The 21,595-nt window shown below is 47.1% G+C and overlaps 1 protein-coding gene across 2 annotated transcripts in view; it reads left to right on the forward strand.

The window, feature by feature from the left end:
- The window catches only part of LOC147693373 (F-box/WD repeat-containing protein 7-like), a 413,361-nt gene that overhangs the window by 158,883 nt on the left and 232,883 nt on the right, over window positions 1-21,595 (forward strand). For both annotated transcript variants that reach the window (XM_086933689.1, XM_086933690.1), the window contains exon 3: window positions 1,639-1,890. In XM_086933689.1, coding sequence (XP_086789815.1) covers window positions 1,639-1,890 — 252 coding nt within the window. The remainder of the gene's footprint in view (window positions 1-1,638; window positions 1,891-21,595) is intronic.

Here is a 21,595-nt window from a genome sequence, read left to right on the forward strand (position 1 = left end):
CCAGCGGATTCAGCATTTCCCATGACCGCTGTTGGCCAGATGATGGTGCTCCTGATGGTCCCTTAATCTGACATGACCCCAACTGGCCTTATTTGCTGGCTAATATTACGGCTTGCTCATTGTTCTTGATTGTACCTCATTCCTTAAAGCTAATGGGCCCTGGTCATGTGCATCATTGGTCTTATTGCTCCTGTGATGTGTGTCTTTAATGGTCATGCTATGTTCTTTTCTGGCACACCTTCAGTTGTGTGAATACTACATTTATTGTATTGTGAAAAGAGGAATCCAAGACCACTGAGTTGACATGGCCTCAGAGGCAGGTGAGCAATGCATGGACTGCACCACCGCTTTCTCTTCAAGGGTAGCGCTGAAGTTTCACCAAGTTGCTCTTAAAATTAGTAGCGCATGCACCTCATCAGCGGTTTTAGTATCGCTCAAAATCTTCACCTTTTATTGTTTAAATGGTTTTCCGGTCTTTGTTTTGAGAGGCGTATTAATTTTTCAGGTCTTTCCAGCTCTTGTTTCATAATATTTAATGTGGCAGCTGACAGGCACTGTATTGATTAGCTGCTGTAATTTCGAGAGTTTGTTCTGACCAGAACCCCGAGATCGCATTATTGGACCATAAATCACAAACTGTTATGTATGTTTTATGTTTCGGTGTTTTTTTGCCTGTACTAAAAAGAATAACTTCTCAATTTAGGTTAACAAGTGTGGCATTAGTGGAGATGTTATTCTTCTTTTAAACCATGTCTTGCATGCATGGCCGAGTGTTTTTACAACTATCATTTTCAGCCATCTACATGGAAGGCAAATTTTTGCTACAAATACTTGTGTAAAGTCCTGATTGAAGAAAGTAAGTTGATTACATTGGGTGTTTTATGTAGTGTGCACATTGTTTCTTGAAAATTGCGAATTTAAGTAGGGAGCAGCGCAGTAAGTAACAACATTTTTTAAAATGTTTATGGTTTTTCAAATACACTATAATGCTCAGAGACTGATTGCTGAAAAATACATTTTATGTGTTCCCCATGTTTCAGATCAAAACATTGTGGGAAAAAGAATTCATGATTATTGAATTTATTGCATGTATTATACGTTTGACACCTCTTCTAGTTATACAGTATCAGTCGTCCTATATAGTCCTTTACGTCCAGTGTTCCTGGTCGCGCTCTAGAGATTGAAAACAGCATAGAAGTGAGCTCATCCAAATTACTCTGAACCCATAATGGTTCACAAAAACAAGGAACTTAGGGGGTATTGTTTGAGGTCTTGGGTTGGACTCCTCACTTTTGTAGACAGTATTTGTAGCGCTCAGCAAAATGCGTGTGCCAAGGCTTGTATTTTTTTCTGTTAAATGTTAGGATTTAAGGTTTTGGATACTTTTTCTCCTTTTTTACCAGTCACCAAAATCTTATGCTAGGAGATCAGTGCTGGGAATGTGCACACTCAGTATTTCTAGAACTTGCCTCTCAGAAAGTTGGTGCAATGACTCCTTATCTACATTCAGGTTAATGGATCCATCTCCTAGTGTGCAGCTCTCCTGTCTAGGAGATTGGATCACTTTGTTCTTAGGTCAGGCAAGACAGATCAAACCCTTGACACTTGTATCTGATGTATTCCTTCTTTTTTGTGCAGGAACATTCCAGAGGCACGGGCAGAGAGGAGGAAGAAGAGTCAGAGATTCAGGCCGTTTGGGGGGAGGAAGAGGAGGATGAGTCGGAAGAGTCTGATCGCTCTGGCGTGCGAGGAGAGGATGAAGGGGAGGAGGAGAGCGAAGATGGAGAGGATGGCAGTGACGTCTACTTCTATTATATGATGGATGAGCGATGGATTGATTATCTGGAGCGTACTGAGGAGGGGAACCTCATTCGTCATGTTCGGCCCAAGGTAAGAGGTTTTACAATGAATACAGAATCTGTATCGCAGTAGAGCTCACTCCGTAATGTTGGAATATCTCCAATAATAACCAAACCTCCGCTGATAAGCGTATACTACTTGAGTCAAGCTGACACCTGCTGCGGGTATAGAGGTGGCTTGGTTTTCATAAATACTCAGCATTTCACCAGGGCTATAAAACACGTGGTTTTCTCCTAAATCAATTTTCAGTCTTTCCTATTGATAATTAATTTAAAACAAGTGTATGGTTTAAAATGTCTTTTTGTTTAAATAATGAAAACCTATACATATGCTGTTAGGAAGAGCAAAAATAGTTCATTCTGTAAACCTCCAGTGTAATCCTTTCTCTTTCACTTGTTAGTCATTGATATTTATTCAATTTCTAACAAATATTTTGGCATGCTGTGTACCAATTTGGATTTTTTTCTGTAGAACCTGAAGTTTTCTTGAGTCTTCAGAATAAAGTTGGTGACTAGAGAATTATATTTGTTGGAGCAATACTTTTAATCTTGTAGCCCCTGTGAGATTATGGTGGCTAGTAACTGTTTAGGTTTCAGCAGGTTCTTTGTGTGCCAGATGACCTTCCACGTGCCACACTAAGAGGCATGTCGAAGCTGTCAAGATTTTGTCTTTTACCCTAGGGCTATTTTAATCCCGTAAGGGGGTATGTGATTTTAGACACCTTGGGTTGTACAGTATAGGATGAAACCTAATGGTTCCCATAAAGGTATACATTTGATCCATCACTTTAGAATGTGGAAGTGCAAACAGTACCCATCACAATGCTGTTAAGCTTTAGACTCCTTTTTTACTGGTTAAGACAGTATTTTCAGAATATGTATACAAATCTCTTTTTTGTGTGTGATTCTTTGGTCATGGTCCTCATAATTTCTGTTGTGATATGGAGAGGAAAAGTTGTGGTCATTTGGTTTTGAATGCCCTGTTACCAATAATGGAAGATTTCCTATTGACGTGGACTCCTATGACATGAGTGTTTTGTTCAGTACATGTTGGACTTATATTTATTGTTTCTAATATGACCTGTTAATATTTGTGTGTCTCCCACATGGTGTAGACATGATTCGACATCCATAGGAGTCGTCTTTTATAGAGTCCTCATCATGACTGTGTACCACCCTGTTGTGCCTGAAGTATTGATATGTATTTTAAATAACCGTGATCTATGCACTTTAGGTCTGGCTTAGAGAGACTGTTTTACTGTTTTGTCGGCTTCATATAATCAAAACAACCACAAATGCATTTTTTTAGAAGCACACTTTTATCTGCTTTTGGTCAGCCCTTTGAATTTATTAGCCAGTTCAGCTGTCAGCGTTGCTTCTGTCCATCATTACAACATGAGGCATTGGACAGCGAGCCCACTTCTGCCATTGGTACTCTTGCACTAAGTGGCAGTATTTTGCCTGAACATGTGCATATTCCCAGAAAAAAATATTCGCCTAATTGACCAGGCTAGTTGGCTAGTAATTGCCAATCGTTTTTCTTTGTGCTCTTCATCCTTTTTGTTTTGTATTTTTGTCATTTTTTTGCTGTTAAATAAGAACTATATTTTCTTGAGATTTGTTGACAGTAAAATTAATACAGCCTTGCCACTCTGTCTTCCAACATACTTCAATCAGTCTCCCATACACCCAAGGTATAGAAATATACAAGGCACATGTATCACTAATGTTCTGTAAATTCGAGATATCTTTTTGTTAGTGCAGTCATGGTGAGCTTTGCACCTATGGGCTAAATTCTGGGAGGTTGCTTCGATTGATCAGATAATGAGTCAACGCATCGCAATGCTGCAGTTAACAAGGGAACTAGAATTAAAGTAATCCTAATTGTTCCACAATGAATTGGAAATGCCCCTTTCCGCGCCCCCCAGCAGAGTTGCCATATGTGATGGGAGTTATTCCCTCAACACGATCTTCCAGGCCAGTCAGTATCTGCACATATCAGATATGGCTTTCACCGGAAGGCGTATAATGAAGTGCTCTAGGGCCATCTTCCTACTTCATGCCCCCAGACTATAAAGGCAATCTTAGTATTGGAGAATTTTCCTGCTGTGGCCGGAGAATCTGTTGGTTTTAACTTTCGGCCATTTCAAATTGACCACCTTTAGCTCTCTAATGGGCTGAGCCAGCCAAGCATTGCTTGCTTTATCTCCATGATCATTGAGCCTACTTTGAGATGCGGTTAGGCCTCTCCCAAAAGCAGTTGACAATACTGCATTTTGATGGACTCTCTCGTAAGGAGGAGTTGATTGGGCTTTGTTCAGTAATTCCCTTCATGGGTCAGAATTTCTGATTTCGCTGTCACCATTTCACCTTGCCTGTCTTTCCTTATTTTTGCAATGGTTCTATTGCTGGTTCTCTTTACCACCGGCTTTGAACGCTCTCCAGACTGACATTGTGATCCTCACACTGTAGAGAAAATATGGTTTTGCAGCATGAATCTTTCTGAATTCACTATGCTGGGCATTATTCCGCCATCTAGTGATTGGGTCCGGAATTGTAGACTTTTTTCTTCTTTTTTTTTTTTGTTGTTTTCTTGGCCCAGGTGGGCGTTGACATACCACCATTTGGTGTCCTTCGTGATGTGACATTGACGCTCTTCCTCCGGAAGCTCCCACCTTTGGTCGCCATCTTCAGATTCTTTTTTCCGCTGTTGGGTCTGGATCGTTACCGAAGAGTTCCAGAGTTTTTGGAAAAGGAATCAACGGAAATTGAGAAAATCGACGAAATCTAAGGTTTTCATCACACCCGACTACAAGTCAGGCATCTGGGACTACGAAGGAGAAGAATTTATTCACGAGATCTCGACGTTCACCTGAGAATGCGCACACAGGGGGCTCCCTGAGCTCAGGAATGGACGAAACCCCTTTGAAGTTTTGCACCAATTGCCACCACAAATACACGCAGAAGGACCAGCATCCAGTCTGTAATCTCTACCAGCCGCTCGACCACAACAGCGAGGACTGCAACGCGTGCTCGACGTTCACACCCAAGACCCTCAGAGTAAGAGAGAGGCATAGAAGGGCGAACTACACCATGCAGGGACAGGGTCCACCTCTATCGCTCCGAGACTTGGGCCTCTCCATTGGGAAGACAGCATTGCAGAAGGGCGGGAGGACTGCACTGTCGTCAAAGTCCAAAAGAAAATGTCGAAGGAGGTAAGAGAGTAGACGACCCCCAGACACTCGACCGACACTCGAAAGAGTGAAACAAAGTCCTCGAAGGGAGCATTACCGTCGAAGCACTCGACGAAAGTAACAGCACCCAGGGACTCTTGAAGCATAAGGGTATCTATGCCACGACATTTAGTCTGCAGCAATGCCCCATCTTGATTTTAAGAGCCCATTCATGTTCTGTGTTCAGAATGGGATTGTTTCCCTGTCTGCGTCCTGAATTAATGTGGTCGTGTTCTTGTTTCTGTCTTAAGTCAGAGTTGCCTATTAAGAAACCATACCCACAGCAATGAGTAACATAAGAACCAATGATGTACAAAACCAAAGATCAACCTCTTTTGTGCTACAAGCCTGGGTAGACACCTATGCCCCCTGGCCTCAGAGCAAGTCATTCCCACTCCCTCTCCCAGTGTTCCAAAATTATCCCACATAAAGGTAACGTAGGAGCTCGGAACCAAAACACCCCGCTCTGTTGGTCTGACTGTTGGACTCTGAATGGTCTGCCTTAGAATTGTTATTGATGCTTCTCTTTTTCTACATGTAGTCTCAGACCAACGAAAGTGTCACAAAAAAGAAATATTTTGTCTGGAAATTAGCTTTAAAGATTGCTGGGTAGAGAAGCTTATGTTTGACTTGTTGAGATAATTGCACTGTTGCGGCAGTCTGAGAAAACGTCAGAGAAAATCATTATTTCACAGGAGTCCTAGGAGATGGTCTAGTTCCATAGCTGCTCTCTGGTTTGTGCCTTGGTCTTTATGACTCAGATACATGCTATGGTCGCCGTATATTGGCAGTGGTAAGAGGCCTAGCACCAAGTGCAAAAGCACAAAACAAACAGATGGTCTATTTTCCAATGAGGTCTGTGGAGTCATAATTCCAGAAAGTGTTCTAGAGTACTGCTCTTCCTCCTTCAGGGTAGCCCAAGAAATCTAGGTTATTGCACCAGGCTCTGCGTTTTGCAATATCAACCCTGTTTGTCCTTTCTTTTGAAGTGGCAGCCAGTTGGAACACCCTGTTCTTCAACCTTTTCACCTTCTCATCTAGTTCATATTTTGCAAATTTCTGCCTCAGTCACCCTGTCAACTGTGTTTCTTAGATCTTGGTGCAAAAGTACGATATCTCTCCTCACTTCCCCCATCTTGGTTTTGAGAGCGGCTCAGGATCATTGGATCACTTGCAAGATGAGGTTGGTTGAGTAAGCTGCACTAAAAGGGCCAAGTTCTGACTCATCTGTAGGTGAATGCACCTCAACCAAGGGCTGGGATGATGTCAGTACTTCAGCAAATGTCTGCCTTTTGCTGGTGCAGGATACGGTTGGACTTGACATAGCCCTATGTGAGCTGCGAGGCACCTTCATCTGCTCATGGGAGTATCACTTCTTTGCCCCATACACAGGCACCAGTCCTTTAGGCCCATGCCGGTTTACACATTAAAATCTGTGTTGTACAGCCCCATCTGCCAGGTGTTTGAGGCACTGCAACAAGCGCTCAACTTCCAGTGCTTCTGGAAGGAGACCCGCAATTTGGGTTGGCACCTTTCACTACCTTTTTCTTGAAAGTTCACCCTTGTCCTGGCCCACTTCCCATGACAAGCTGCACCAGGCACTCGCCCTTAGCGAACTGAAGCAGTCAGCAACACCATTGGGCAAGTGTAACCCTCCTTTGGCTACTCGTCAGACTGCCAGGCACAGAGATTCAACCACCATGGTGTACAGGGTGTTGTAGAGTCTGCTCTGGCGGCTCACCACACTCCCCAGGCCATATCCACTGCCGCCGCCTCCTCAGGCCAAACGGTAGACTCGCTAGGCTCCTCCCAAAGGTGACCAGTTTCTCTGAGAATGCAGAGTCGCACAGTAGAGTTTCAGGCCGGGCCCTACTCTGGTCGAGCCATCCATTCCTCTCCTCCTCCTCTTGACTGCAGACACTGGCCAGTCCTCCGACTCGAAGGACTGTCCCAATTTCAATTGCAGACAATTTGTTAGAGGAGTGCTGTAGCTTTTCGCTGATCTGGGGTTTTAAACCGTGGAATAGGATGTGGACAATCCAATATGAAGACTAAGTAGTCTGTGGAAAGAGCTTCCCTGAGAACCTCAGCTCTGCCCGTTGCAGACACAGCTGCCTTATACCTTGCCATTAAACTTTAAAGGCAAGCCCCTCCTATGCTTGGTCTAACTCTCCTTCTTTGGATCTGACTCACCACCTCCTTGAACCATAACCCTCCCACCAACACCACAGACCCCAACGAAGGAGCCCGCAACCTCACACAGTGGATCACCTACTGCGCCGATGCCCTTGCTCCACTAAAAAACCCTCCTAGCAACCTGGACAGCAGGTAACGTGCATGGTTCACCAACGATCTCAAAGACTCCAAGAAGTCCTGCCGTGACCTCGAGAAAGCCTGGTGGCACAACCAGTCAACGGATAACATGACAGCCCTCAAGAACGCCACCCGCAAACACAACCAGCTGATCCGCACCACCAAAAGGTCATCCTTCAGAGAACGACTGGACAACAACACCCATAACAGCAAGGAACTCTTCAACATCGTGAAAGAGCTCTCCAACCCCAACTCCAGCAACAACATCACGCCTTCACAAGACCTCTGCAACTCTCTCGCCACCTTCTTTCACCGTAAGATCGTCGACATACACGACCGCTTTGGCGCCCTGAACTCGTACCCCAGCGCCGAACCTACGCCCCCCCACCACCCTGCGCGCCTGGACCCCGGTCAGCACGGAAGACACCACCCACACGATGAACACCATCCACTCGGGCTCCCCAGCCGATCCCTGCCCACACCACATCTTCAACAAAGCCGACTCCATCATCGCACTCAAACTTCGGGACATCATCAACAACTCCTTCGAATCCGCCACATTCCCAGAGAGCTGGAAGCACGCAGAGATCAGCGCCCTCTTGAAGAAACCCACCGCAGACCCCACAGACCTCAAGAACTTCCTCCCCATCGCGCTCCTCCCCTTCCCCGCAAAAGTCATCGAGAAAGCCGTCAACAAACAGCCTTCCTCGAGACGAACGGCTCCCTCGACCCATCATAGTCCGGATTCCGAGCGAATCACAGCACCAAGACCGCCCTCATCGCAGCCACCGACGACATCAGGACCCTGCTCGACAACGGAGAAACCGCCGCCCTCATCCTGCTCGACCTTTCGGCTGTGTTCAACACGGTCTGCCACCGCACCCTGACAACCCGCCTCAGCCACGGCGGGATCCAAGGAAAGGCCCTGGAATGGATTACCTCCTTCCTCTCCAACAGAACCCAAAGAGTGCTGAACTCAGACAAGATGGAAGTCCTCATCCTCGGCCCATCCATCTCCGCCTGCGACGACTCCTGGTGGCCCCCTGCTCTGGGCTCCCCTCCCAAGCCCACGCACCATGCACGCAACCTGGGCTTCATCCTTGACTCCACCCTCACGAGGACCAGGCAAGTTAACGCTGTTACTTCCACCTGCTTCAACACCCTCCGCATGCTCCGTAAGATCTTCCGCTGGATCCCCACTGCAACCAGGAAGACTGTCACCCAGGCCCTCGTCACCAGCCGTCTGGACTACGGTAATGCCCTCTACGCTGGGACCACTGCCAAACTACAGAAAAGACTTCAGCGCATCCAGAACGCCTCAGCACGACACGTCCTGGACATTCCCCGACACAGTCACATCTCCTCCCACCTTAGGGACCTGCACTGGCTCCCTGTCAGCAAGAGGATCACGTTCACGCTCCTCACCGAATTACACAAGGCTCTCCACTACTTGGGCCCCGAATACCTCAACAGCCGCCTCACGTTCTACACACCAACCCGCCAGCTCCGCTCCGCCAGCCTCGCCCTCGTCCCACGGATCCGCAGAACCACCACCGGAGGAAGATCCTTCACCTACCTGGCGGCCAAGACCTGGAACATCCTCCCCACCCCCTACGACTCACCAAGGACCATCTCTCCTTCAGGAAGCAACTCAAGACACAGCTTTTCGAGCAGTAGCAGCCCCCCCCCCCCCCCCCACCCCACCCCAGCGCCTTGAGACCCCAGCGGGTGAGTAGCGCGCTTTACAAATGTTATTGATTGATTGATTGATCGATCGTTCTGTGGGCCTTGGCTGTCCCAGCCCAGGCGCAGTGTGACAAGCTAATTAACAGGTGCAGATGTCCTCCCCACCCCTTCCTTTCCCAGTAACTGGATCAGGCACTGTTAATGGATTTATTATGTGGGAGGCCTCCTGCTGGACAGTAATTCATTTGGCTCAGTAGGGGGGGATGACAAAGGCCTACAACCCGATTACCGAACCAGGGAAATATGACAATTCCTAAGTTGCTGTAAGGAGTGTATGTATGATACAGTCTGGAACAATTTAAGAAGCTATTGAAAAATTGGCTGTTTTAAAGCTGTAATTCCTGTCCTAGCCGCTTGCACTGTGCCGCCAAAAGTGCCGAGAGATCCTTGTTGGGATGATTCGTTTGCGAGATACAAGTCTCAAAAGTAATATTAGAGACTGTAAATCTACACTCTGGCTGAGTCCTTAGCCTAGATTGGAACCATGCTGGACTCTGTTAGGCCTAAGTAGAACAAGACTGTACTTTTGGACAGATTGTGCCTATGAGGTGTATAATCCAGTGTAAGCACTTACAGACCTAGACTGTGAATACCCGCTCACATTTTAAGGCCTTCCCGAGCCAGTATCGACTCTAGAAGAGTCTCTCCTGTGACATTCTATTCGTGCGCAGATGCCAGGCAACGCAGGATGGTAGTCTGTTGTGTGTGAGTACTTTTAATCAGCCCAGACCCACTTTTCCTAGCTGCACAGGAGTGGCCTTTTCTTGAAAGGCAGACACTGGCAAATAGCCATGTCAGTTAATTTACCTTGAATTTTCTGAGTGAGACTCATGTAGTGAGACTTACTCATGGTAAAAGTATAAAAGCTGTCTAGTCAAAGGGAACACATCCAGGGGGATTAAGTGGGAAGAACCCATTTTGCTCCACATTTTATATATATATATAATATTTTTGCACTATTAGCAGATATTTTTCAAATGTTTGTCAGCACTCTAGCGAGGGTCTGGCCGTAAGATGTCAGTGCCTCAGGCATGTCCCTTTTCTGATCAGAATGAGATGGCTGAAGTCTTGTGAGTTTAGCTATAAATGAACCATTAGACTGTGTGTATCATGGTGTCAGCACATCTGAAATCCACAAGGGACACTTCTGCCTTTCAGGGCATCTGGCCACTCATTTCATTCTACCACTCGGCTGCTGCTTATAGCCTTTGGCAAACCAATTGGTCTCTCCTATAACTCAGAATGCATGCCAAATATATTCCCTTTGCCAGTGCTAGTTTCTGTCGAAGTGTATGAAACGCAAAGGATTTTTTATATGCATATTGTTTTATTGTATGCACAAGCAAACAATACATAGATCAGCCAAACTCCTGGTTGCTGTGGCATTAAGAAATGTGGGATAAATCGAGTGACAGTTTCTGACTGTAATTGTAAGTGCCCCTTTAATTCACCTGTCCCACCCGGTATTCATCACCCTGCTACCTCGGTGCTGGTGTCTTCCAATCCCCAGGTCACTCTTGTGACCCCCGCCTTTAATATAATCTCATGGATTACATCGGGGCTGCGCTCTAAATTCGATAACCCTGTTTGGGGCGAGTTCATCTCGAATACTGATATCCTATGTTTACAGGAACCCTGGGCTTTAGAACCAATTCATATTAATGGCTATAGGACCTATTTTACTGAGGCCGTAAAGGGTCTAGGTGGAAGACCAAAGGGAGGGCTTGGTACGTATATCTCAAACCAGCTGAGGTATGATAAAATAGAATTCCATCAGGGGGATTGTCATTACCATATAATTATATTTTCTCTAAGTGCTACATACCATTTTGTTTTGGGTAATTTATATAACATTGTTCCATCAGGCAATCTTCATATGGTGGTAAAGAACCGAGGGGGGGCACTGAATGACATCTGTAATGCTGGATCGAAAGTCTCCATGATATTTGTGGTGCTGGATTTATGTGTGTGTGTGTGTGTGTGTGTGAAGAGTTTTATATAGTGGTGGCTAGACCCGGAGGTATCTGTGCGCTTTACATAAGGAGTGGTTACAACAGAATATTGTTACATAATTTCCTAGAATAAAAACATAGCATGGAGAAAGACATCATTACAAAAATACATCTGTTACTAGAAAATACGAATGAAATAGAAACAGGTCCAAGGAGCAAGAATGGTAGAGGGGTAAAAGTAAAGAGTTAAGAGTCCTTAGCAAGTCAGAATGAACGGCAATGGAGAAGACAACTTCCGTGAATACCAAAAGTCAGAAGACAAGTTGAGCAAAACCGGAGAGGGTCCAGGGTTCCACAAACAAACCGGTGCTGGACGTCATTACTGGGTGGGGCAGAGAGTTGGAAGTGGACAGGGTGTCCCGCCAAGCCGAAACACGAAGAGCGCGGTGAAGCTGAGCAAGATGGGCAAAGACCAAACCAGAGACAGAGGGAGCTGGCTAGTGGCAAGGAACAGTGCTGGCCCACCAAAACAGCAAGATGGAGTCACCAAGAACTCTGACCCCAAGAGTTACAAAGACAAAATGGCGGGGCTGCGTGAATGCAAAAGAAACTACCAAAAAAAAAACAGAGTTCAAAACCACCCCAAAAGCAGAGCTGAATGGGGAAGGCAGCAGCTCTCTCCAGGGTAAACCACTTGCAGAGAAGAGAGCCGGGTGTCCAGGCAGCAGTCAATTATGCTTTGTGCAATTTGCAGGAGCCTAGAATGTGTGGCATAGGCAACGAAGAGGGGGAGTGTAATACCCACTTTTGCCCCACTTTGGTGGGGGAACTATTCAATGAACTCCTATTCACTAGCGATCTGGGATGTGTAAATGAATATTTAGCCACTCCAGTACACATGCCAAGTACTTTTAACAGTAGAGGCCTTTCACCCACAATTGATTTCATGTTAGCCTCAAGCATCTGTGCAACATGGATGCTTTCTTTTAAGGTTGGGGACATTTCCATAAGTGACCGTTTCCCGCTATGCTTATCGGTTAAATTGCCTATGTGTAGGACAAAAAGGGCCGAAAAAACCAACTTGGTTATTGGCAATATAGAATTGATTCAAACTAACGGTTATTCTTTACGGTGGGCTAAAGTGGATTCAGAAGTGTTTTTAAATCACCATCGAATTCCTGGCCTGTCTACCTAGTTGTGGCACCAGGATATTGTGCACAATATTATGCATATTCCCCTTCACCTTACGGAATTGGCAGGAGGTATATAAACCTGCCAGAAATTGTGCAAACGTCTGGATTATGGCAGTAGGTGACTCCGCGATCTCCCCCTGTTCTGTGCGAACTGCTGTTATCCATCACTGGCTCTCCTCCTTCTTAGCCAACCAGGCCAGCAGTTTTCCTGCCTTGTTCCCTTTCTCATAGTCACCTTTGCCGCACACTGTAGAGTGGACCAGAACTCTATATTCCTCTCGGAGTCTAGCTAAATTGTGCGCCAGCTCTGCATCCGGTGCTTCCTCTATCTCTCCATCAATTACACTTCTATTTCCACCATAGTACAGCATCTGTCCCTTTTGTTCCTGGCCACATGTACTCTTAGATGACCCCGCACAACATTCACAGAACACCCAAGAATGAACAAAGTCGAGGATCATTCTCTGGGTGGTTCCCTTGTCTGCACTATACGGTCTATCTCCCCATGCAGGGTCAGATTCATGTTGCACCCTACCAGACCAGTAGAAGTGCCACTGGGTAGTCGGAAATCCATTTTCGCAGCCCCTCCAGTCCTAGGCCCTGGAGGCCAGATGGAAATACCGGGAGGCAACTATCAGATGTTCCTCGTGTCCAATTCCACCGAGCGCTGCCCAGCATCCAGACTGGCCTGTCCAGTGTTTTGCCATTTGGAATAGTGTGGCTCTGGGGATCAGGAAGCCCATGCCCCCAGCCCATTGGAGTAGCCGCGTGTACCAATGTTTTATACCTGCCCCTCCCTAGAATATCGCAGTGGGCGCCCTCAGGTACCTTTCCTACATGCAGCCGGATCCAATCAAGGGGTTAACATGCTAATTAACGAAGCATCACCCGTCTCTTACTTCCAAGCCAATTCATATTCCAAAGGATAAATCTACGGGAGGTGTGCTTACCTATCTTGTGAGAACCCATCTTTACCAATGTTTGCAAGTGTTCTCAGCCATCCCATCATTTCCTAGCGGCCACTGAACCCCTATATTGCCACAGCTCCCTTGGACTGTACCCCCACCCACCCTCCCTGCCACTTTGTGCTGCGAGTATAAAATAATCTCTCCTCCCACAGTGCTGGAGGCGCCTGTCGCCCCCCAAACTTTGTGTGTTGGTTACCATTGGGTCCAACATCTAGTAGGGCTTCAGCCTGTCCCACTCAGCTGGCTCAGACTCCTTCAGATCACAAATCACCCAATGGAAACACCACCCCAGACCCGTGGGCCCCGCAGGAGCTCATCCTGCACCCTCTGATGCTCCCCTGAGGGTATGTCAGGCCTCCTTTTCGGCCATCAAGGGGATAATTGTCTGGAGGTCTGAATCCTCAACGTCTTCTTTTGAACCAGTTGATCCTCCCACTAGCTTTCCTGATTCCCAATTCCGAAACTCCCACCAGTTCACAGAGGGATGCAGGAGGCGTTGTAGGTCTGCTACCTCCTTGCCTTAGCCTGTCCGCACCTCTTGGTGGGGGCGCCCTAGACCTTATCCACGGGTGCCGCCGAGGCAGCTGAGTCCGCAATTCATGGGAGATCCCGCCATGCTGATCCAGTGGCATTGGATGGCCCTGCCTCTCCAGTCAGTCCCAGACACCTCCTATGCCTCAGTGAAGAAGTGAGCTGCAATGCCCACTGTAACTCGCAGGCCGGCCGGGAAGAGCAGGGCATATATAAGGTTGAGATGCCACGTCACTCTGGCGCAGACCACACCTAGTATAGTCTGGATAGATGCTCACCAGACAGTTCTCAATCTGCTGCCCGTGGGAGTGTGCCAGTTACAGTATGCTATCCCGGCTCCTGAATTGAGCAGGTGTGCCACTATTGGTCTGGGTATATATCAAAAGAACAATGCTACCTGCAAACAGTGTATGGGAAATTTAATATTAGCTATGCACAATGGCAATAATCATGGGTTAAAGGATGCTGAAAGGGAAAAAAACAATTGTACAGAACACAAATTAGGGACCAAATGCTATGCATGTAAGTATTGCAACTGTATTAAGCTGCAGATAAGTTTGAAGATAAGATTTTAAGTGCACAGACGTGTTCAGTGGCAACAAGCCATAAGAATTGTCAGTTCCCCTTCCCCTCACAGGAGTGAGTTGTCCGCAATTCGATATCCTGACAGCAGGTTGTTTAATCTATTGATCTTTAGCCCAGGTTGTTAATTTCCTCTCACTTTTGTTTCTTTTTAATAGTGCCCGGGTGGGCCCCATGTGAGTAACTACCTTTTTATATTTAAACTTTTTATTTATAACGCTTTTTAGACATAGACAGTAATATATAGTTTCACAGTGCAGCATGTACATCATAAGTTACAGTAGGCCATGATATCACATCCACTTCTTATATGAATTTCAGGCATCATATCTCATCCATTTTGCTCATACGTGACATCTGTTTTATTCGTTATACAGTACATTAATGCTATAGGGGTTGTCAGAGAAACACAGGAATACAAGGGAGATGACATTCCTTAATACTGCATGTCGATCATGACAGTCCAGAATGAGTCAGCAGTGGGGGCAATCAGCGATACCAACCATTCATGTAAATGTTCGGCAGTAGCAATGTCCAATCTAGCATTTCCCCAACAAGAGCTAACACCGGCACCTCCCCGCATCCAGCAGTGGAGCATCATCCTGTGAGGGTGTTTCAGACCCCCCCCCTCATCTGCGCTTCGAACGAGATATGTTTGCAGTGGATCCCATATATCTCTGGGTCTGGAGGCAATCGGTAGTGTCTCCGCATAAACAGCAGTCTGCTCCTGACAGTATATAACATCCTGTAGCCACTCCTTACATTTTGGAGCCCTCCCCCTACCCCATCGGCAAGCCAGTCGTCGCTTGACTAGTAATAGTGCAATAACTAATAAAATTCTGCAGTGTTTGGGTATGTGTGCAGTATATCCCAACAGCATATGCAATGGGTCTCTCTCTAGTGTGGTATACAGCATATTCTCAAGGGCCGCGTGCACCTGTGTCCAGTACTCCCATACCCCTGGACATTCCCACGCTAGGTGCAAGAAGCCTGCTCCAGCCCTTCTACACCGATCACACCTGTCATTATCTGACAACTGAAACCTGTATTTCTTAGCGGGGGTGTAGTAAAGATGCTGCAAGAACTTATAGTGTATAACTTTGAATCTACAACTAGCCAAGATATGCTCTATGACCCTACAACAATATGTCCATTGGCTCTCTGATATTTCCTTTCCTAAATCTTCACCCCAGTGCATGCGGGCCGACCCCTCCACCCCCTGTCATTGCATCCTTATACAGCTGTACATACCTGACCCCAGATGCTTCCCATCGGAGGAGCTAAGTAAAAAAAATGTAGTGGATCAAGAATTTTCGGTTCACGAGGGAAATCAGGCAGGACCGCCCGCATCCCTTGCCTCAGTCGCACGTACAGAAAAGCCTCCAATGGGGTGGGCAGGACAGCCTGGAAAAAAAGGTCTATGGTTCGAAACATCCCCCCGTGGAACAGGTCACCCCATGTGGTGACATTGAGTCTCCTGCACATAGCCCGAAATCCCAATTCCTGCAGTATTACCATCTTCGGGTGATATGAGAGCGGAAGCCGACGAGAATATAATAGCTTAGACTCCAAAATATCTGCCATACGTCTCCATGCATCCACCGTGCAGGTTACCTTTGTGGGTGGTGTCTCTAGGGCACTAGCCGGTCCGTGTATGAGGCCGCTCAGAGGAAGAGGGCGAGCCAACCAGTCCTCTGTTGGTAGCTGTGGCATGTATGGCATAGGCAACATCCAATGTAGGCATAATGAGCCTGCACGCTAACATAATAGACCTCAAAGTCGGGAATGTCATACCCACCTTTATCATAGGGCTGTGTGATGATGGACCCCTTAAGCCGTGGCTGCTTACCACCCCATAATAGTCGTATCAGTTCCATCCGCAGGGTTTTAGAGAAAAAAGCACCAGGGTAATAGGGAATATTAAGAAATAGATATAGAAATTGAGGGAGGATAATCATTTTGATGAAAGAGGCTCTACCTGCCAGTGACCAGGGCAGAGAGATCCAATGTGTGACATTAGTTGTCAACCTTGTGATCACTGTGCCATAATTTAACCTAAGTGTTTCCTCCTTGTCCCTAGACTCTTGTATTCCTAAGTACCGAAGATCAGAGTCTCACCATTCGAGAGGGAAATGTAATGAAAAGTTGGGGACCGCAGGGGTAAGCGGGAAAAATTGCGATTTTCCCTAATTTATGTTGACAAATGAAAGCCTACCAAAGACCAGGAATTCTCGCAGTAGGGTATTAATGTTTTGTTGCGGATCTCCAATATATAATGTGACGTCATCAGCGTATAACAAAATCAGAATTTGACGCTGAGAACATCGAAATGCCCTGTCCCGATGAAGCTGACGCAATCTAGACGCCAATGGCTCTATCGCAATGGCGAAGAGGAGCGGGGAGAGTGGGCACCCCTGCCGGGTGCCCTGAGATATGGAAATAGATGAAGACGAGTGACCATTTATTAACAGCTTGGCAGTAGGCTGATGATACAGCAGTTGCACCCAAGAGATAAACAACTTAGGGAACTCCATTCTCTGCAGGAGAGCAAACAAGTATCTCCATTCCACAGAGTCAAACGCCTTAGAGGCATCGAAGAAACAGCATCAACCGGGCACTCTGGCGCCACGGTCTGTATTAAAGAGAACAGGGTACGTAGGTTATGATTAGTGACCCTACCAGGGACAAATCCAGATTGGTCGGGGAGTACGATTTTATCCATCAGGAGAGACAAACCAGTGGCCAACACCGTGGCTAATATTTTCGTATCACAATTAATAAGTGACAGTGGTCGAAAGGAGTCACTGGTCCTGGGGGATTTACCAGGTTTCAATAGAGATGTAATGACCACTTCACACATCGAGGGAGGAAGTATCCCCACTTCAAGGGACTCTTCGAATACTTCCCGTAACACCGGTGCCATGACGTCAATGTAACACTAGTTGAATTCGGCCGGCAGGCCTTCGAGGCCTGGTGCCTTCCCGTTCTTCAAGGACATGATAGCCTCCCTGATCTCATCAATCTCGAGTGGTTCACTAAGAAATTCTCTATGTACATCTCTTAGCCAACATATTACCACATCTCCCATAAAGTCATCGAGGTCCATCTCTCCCTGATTTTGCGTGGTGTACAGTTTAGCATAGTGTGAGGTAAATGTTTCCAGGATGCCTATGGTGTCTTGACAGGTACCCCCCTCTGGCTTGTCTATCTCCAATATGCTAGTGTTAAAACGTGGGCAACGTGTAATCTCAGAGAGAGCCTTCCCCCGGTATTTCCCCCTCCCCATATCTCCTCGCCACCCAATACCGCCCTCTGAATTTGGCTTCCCTGGCAGCCTCCTCTTCATACCCAGACAGTCGGGTCCGGAAAACCTTTTGTACTTGTCTTGTTTCCCCACTCAACATCAGTCCCTCTAGCCTTTTCAGTTCCTGTTCCAAATTCCTCAGTGTACGCTGTATGTCTCTTAGTACTCCGAAACCTTTGGAAATACAGTATCCTCGTATCGTAACTTTAAAAGCCTCCCATATTACCTCCACACTGTCTACTGAACCCTTGTTTCGTGAAAAGAAGTCTTTTATTTCCTCCCCAAGTTCAGCCTTAAAGACCATGTCCAACAAAGCATTTTGATGCATTCGCCATGTCGGCCTGGGTCTATCATATCCTGGCACACTAATTGTGATATTTACAGGGCAATGGTCAGAATATGTTCTGGCAAGATGTAGCTCTACCTAGGCCTGTTCCCAGCCCCCTGGAAATCAATCAGTAGTCTAGTCGTGCCCATGTCCCATTGTGTGACGTGAAATGAGTCCAATCCCTCTGCAGGGGTGCAATCGACGCCAGCTATCCACCAGGCCCCCCATTTCCATTATGCCCGCCAGCACCTCTCGAGATTTGTTATTATAATGTGCTGCGACATCTTGTCCATCCTGTGTAGAATTGAAGGCAACATTAAAATCACCCCCCATATAATGTGCGTAGAGCCTATATCCACTATTTTACCCCACAAGGACGTGAAAAATTCAGGTGTATCCACATTGGGGGCATAGCAATCGCAATTGTTAAAGAGTCCCTGCCCATCCTCCCCCATACAATTTCATATCGCCCCTGTTGGTCCGATATTACGCCAGCAAGTGCAAAGGGGACAACTTTTTTAACCAAAATGGCAGTACTGCGCCCATAGGAGGGGTTAGAAGAAAATGCTCGGACACATGCCCATCTGCTAGCAAAGGTATTGTGGGTGTATATAGCGCTTCAGACAGTCACCATGGGTGCCCATGCCCGTGGCAACTCGTCTCCCCAGTCTGCAATCCGGCCCTCTTCCTGGCACGATCGCCTGTTCCTGCCAGTGCTTAGGAGTACACAAGACCCCCACCTTGTGGCACTACGATGCGTTTTGTTTTTTGTTTTGTTCAGTTTTCCACTGTCAGTACAGTGCCGCATAGCCCCCGCAGACTGATCTGTACTCGGCCACCGCTGTGTTATAGGCAGCGCAATGCCCTGCAATCAATCCACAGACATGCGCCTACGCAGCGCCAGCATCCACACAGTATAGCTGCAGTCACAGTGACCAATGTTTTTATGATGAAGCCTCACACCTCCTTTCCACGTGGCGTACTCCGTCTAACCAGTGGTCCGCAATCCGCTAATGGCAAGCGCTGCACAGTCCCCCCGCAGCGGACGCCATTTTATCAGGCAGTTTATGCGGCAGCAGGAGGCACTCACCCAGTCTGGCCTTTCTGTACAACAGCAGCAAGCCAGGGACCCCGACACTACACTGACGTGTCTGCCCCTCTCAAACGCCCTGCCACGTCTCGCTGTCTTTCTTGTCGCTCGCTGTCAGTGACTTCTTGCAAAAGCGGTCGTCCGGCCCACTCACCACGTGGCAGCCGCGGTGCTCGCGTAGCTCCTTCCTCCTGATCACAGCTCCTTCCTCCTGATCACAGCTCCATACCTCTTCTGGGGTTACACAGCTCCGCAGCTTAATTCAGGCCGGAATCGCTTGTCGTGCCTCGTCTGGCGGCAGAATCAGCATCTCTGTGCCCCAACACCCTGCTCTCACATTCAGGTGCCAGTAAATCCTTTATGGCAGACTTAAACACAGGATAAATATAGGATTAATACCCGGACAGCGGGAGCCTCACGAAATAGCGGCCATTCCGCTTGTGCGCCACCTAGCGCGCCCTCTCCCCCCCCATGGGAGTAACTACCTTTCCTAAAAATCTGTTTTGAATCACTTCAGTGATTTGAGTGCACATCAACACTGGCAATTATTGTTATTCCTTCAGGTAAACCCTTCATTATGCAGACTACCTTCTGTACAGTTTCTCTCTGGCTGATTTAGTCATTTCTTTTTTCTTTATTATTTTATTCCAGGTGTCCCTCATTGTTAGGTCCTGATGAGACACCTATTGAATGTGGGGTCAAAACGCTGTTGACACGCACTCAAAACAAACCTTTTTCAGCCCCGTACTAATGTTGGAGACAGCATTGATTAAATTCTGTATATTTGTTGAATGGTTGTTTTTGTACATTATGAAATCTTACTGTATGTCACAATTTGACACTCTGATATGTAGGTTCTAAGTTCAACTGGGACTGAGAGCGCTTTCTTTATCTGCAGCTTAATACAGTTGCAATACTTACACAAACAGCATTTGGTCTCTAATTTGTGTTCTATAAAATTGTTTTTCTCTTTCAACTTTGACACTTGATTATTGCCATTGTGTATAGCTATCAAGTATCCCATATATTGTCTGCAGGAACCATTGTTCCTTTGATATATATTAGATACCTTGGTTCCTTGTGAGTACGGTGGCCCTTGTTGCCCCTTACACGACTATTGGTCTGGGTGGCATTCCAGACGCTGAGGCGGCCCCGACTCTGTGTGCCCTTTCCATCGATAACAGTGTCTGCACCTTGCCCCTACACCTCTGAGGATAACCATTGCTCCACAGAAAGCTCTATTGAAGGTCCCTCTGCCTCTCCAGCACTCTCACCAAACGTATGTTTCGGCTGGAGCTCCTTTCAGTCTTCTCCACTCTTCCTGACAAAACATCCACCTCCCTTTGCAGCTAGGTCAACCCGTCCTCTTGGTCCGCCATGGCTGGTTAAGTTGTCCCGCAGCTGTATCCATATCCGCTACCCTGTCTGCCAGTTTGGAATAGTGTGCCCTCAAGAGGCCCACGTCTATTACCACCACCTTTTGCTCCAGGGAGCCCTTGGTATCACAAATTGCGGCCAGGATCTGTATGGGACTTCAAGTTGAATGAATGAATGAACGGAGATTTGTATCGCACAACTTAGCCCACGGGCATCAAGGCGCCAACAACGGACAAAACACATAGTCTCAGGGCACCGGATCCAAGATCTACTGGTAGGCCTCGGTAAAGAGCAAAGTTTTAAGTAGTTTGCGGAAGAGCACCAGAGAGGATTGTCCTACCAGTCCTGGAGGGAGGGAATTCCAGAGCTTGGGCACCAGGGTGGAGAAGGCTCTGCCTCCCCACCTAGCTCTTGCGAATCTGGGAACTAAGAGAAGATTTTTAGAGGCTGAATGGAGTGCTCTACTGGGAGTATAGGCACAAACGAGAGACCTAATGCCCTCAGTTCCAGAGCCATAGACAGCCCTATGGGCAAAACAAAGGAGTTTAAAGGATATCCTGGACTGAACAGGAAGCCAGTGGAGATTTTTCCTGGCCAGAGTTACATATGAAAGCCTCGGGAGATTCAGAACCATCCTGGCTGCTGAATTCTGTACCATCTGAAGGCGATGGACAGAGCTCTTATTTATGCCACTGTACAAAGCATTACAGTAGTCCAGTCTTGAGGAGACCAGGGCAACTGTAGCTTGATTCCGGGCAGCAGGGGACAGATAGGAAGCGATCTTTCTAAGGATCCTGATAATGCCACAGCAAGTGGACACAGTCCTATTGACCTGAAGGTCAAAGGAAAGCGAGGAATCTATCAGGACCCCAAGGTTCCTAGCGGAGTGGACAGGATGGGGGCACTCCCCAAGGGAGGCCGACCACCAGTCATTGGACCAGATTTTGTGACTGCCCCCAAAGATTAGGAACTCCGTCTTTTCCCCATTTAATTTTAAGAAGTTCCGGATCATCCATTGGGATACTGCCTCCATACAAGATTTGAATTTAAGGGCTGTTAATCTCCGCACCCGTTCGGGCCCGGCCTCTAGCGACTGCATCTCCCCTGGCAGGCACAGGC

Source organism: Lissotriton vulgaris, chromosome 8, assembly GCF_964263255.1.
Source record: "Lissotriton vulgaris chromosome 8, aLisVul1.2, whole genome shotgun sequence".
Lineage (NCBI taxonomy): Eukaryota > Metazoa > Chordata > Amphibia > Caudata > Salamandridae > Lissotriton > Lissotriton vulgaris.